This window comes from Gregarina niphandrodes (assembly GCF_000223845.1).
Source record: "Gregarina niphandrodes unplaced genomic scaffold scaffold00016, whole genome shotgun sequence".
In the NCBI taxonomy this organism is placed as follows: domain Eukaryota; phylum Apicomplexa; class Conoidasida; order Eugregarinorida; family Gregarinidae; genus Gregarina; species Gregarina niphandrodes.
In genome coordinates, this window is record NW_011645785.1 from 8,229 (window position 1) to 9,320 (window position 1,092).

The 1,092-nt window shown below is 58.0% G+C and overlaps 1 protein-coding gene across 1 annotated transcript; it reads left to right on the forward strand.

Annotated features, from left to right (window-relative positions):
• Nucleotides 1-262: 262 nt before the first annotated feature.
• On the forward strand, nucleotides 263-371 carry GNI_085380 (hypothetical protein; the record flags this gene model as incomplete). The annotated part of the gene is made up of 1 exon (XM_011132331.1): nucleotides 263-371. A coding segment is annotated over one exon (109 nt), but the record flags the coding sequence as incomplete, so codon positions are not given.
• Nucleotides 372-1,092: the final 721 nt, after the last annotated feature.

Consider the following 1,092-nt stretch of genomic DNA (forward strand, 5'->3'; position numbering starts at 1 on the left):
TGCGGTGAGGCTCGCAGACGAGAAGTACCGGGAGCAACCGGCTACGGTCGCGAAGACCGAGGACCGGTTTGCCACGCAAGAACGGGTCTTCGAGGAGGACTCGGCGCATATGGCACCGCCCGAGAGAGAGGCGTTGTGGCGGCTACTGGTGGAGTATAGGGACGTATGGGAACACCCGGAAGCGGGAAGGGTGAAGTACGAGGCTGGCTTCGAGGTGCACGGCACATCCCACAGGGGGAGGGTGCGGCACTATGAGCCGGAGATGCGCAAGGAGCTGGAGACTCAGGTAGCTAAACAGCTGGAACTCGGAGTCATCAGGCCGTCGAAGAGTGAATGGGCCGCGGCGCCCCACTTCGTCAAAAAGAAGACGGGTGAGTGAAGGTGTGTGATCGACTATCGATGGTTGAACGAGAAGATGGTCTCGGACTCGTAACCACTTCCGAGAATATGGGACCACCTCCGGAGGGCTGCTGGGCGCAACGTGTATGTCACGTTGGAGATGAACGCGGGGTTTTGGAATGTGCCAATCGAGGAGGGGAGTAGGCACCTGACGGCGTTTATCACTCCGATTGGCCTATTCGAGTTCAATGTGATCCCGTTTGGTGTGAAGAACTCGCCGCCGAGTTCCAACGAGCGATGGACTCGTGCTTCGCCCCGGTGTTGTGAGACGATGTCTTCTGCTACATAGACGATATCGTCATATGTGGGGACAGTGTTGCGGAGGTCATGCCCAAGCTGCGGAAGCTTCTGGACCTGTGTCGGGAGACTGGATTCTTCCTACGGTTAGACAAGAGTGAGTGGTTCAAGCCAGAGGTCTCGTACCTGGGCCACGTTGTCGGCAAGGACGGGATCCTCGTCCAGGAGAAGAAGGTCAAGCAGATACTGGCAGCACCCCGGCCGACGTCGAGAAAGGAGCTGCAATCGTTCTTGGGCCTAGCGGGCTACTTACGAAACTTCATTCCGCACTACTCCACGATAGCTGGAGGGCTGTTCGACTTACTGAGGAGGGGCAGGTCGTTTACGTGGCTGCAGCAGCATCAGCGAGCGTACGAAAGGTTCAAGGACGCAGTGGCGTCGACCGTCAAGTTGCAT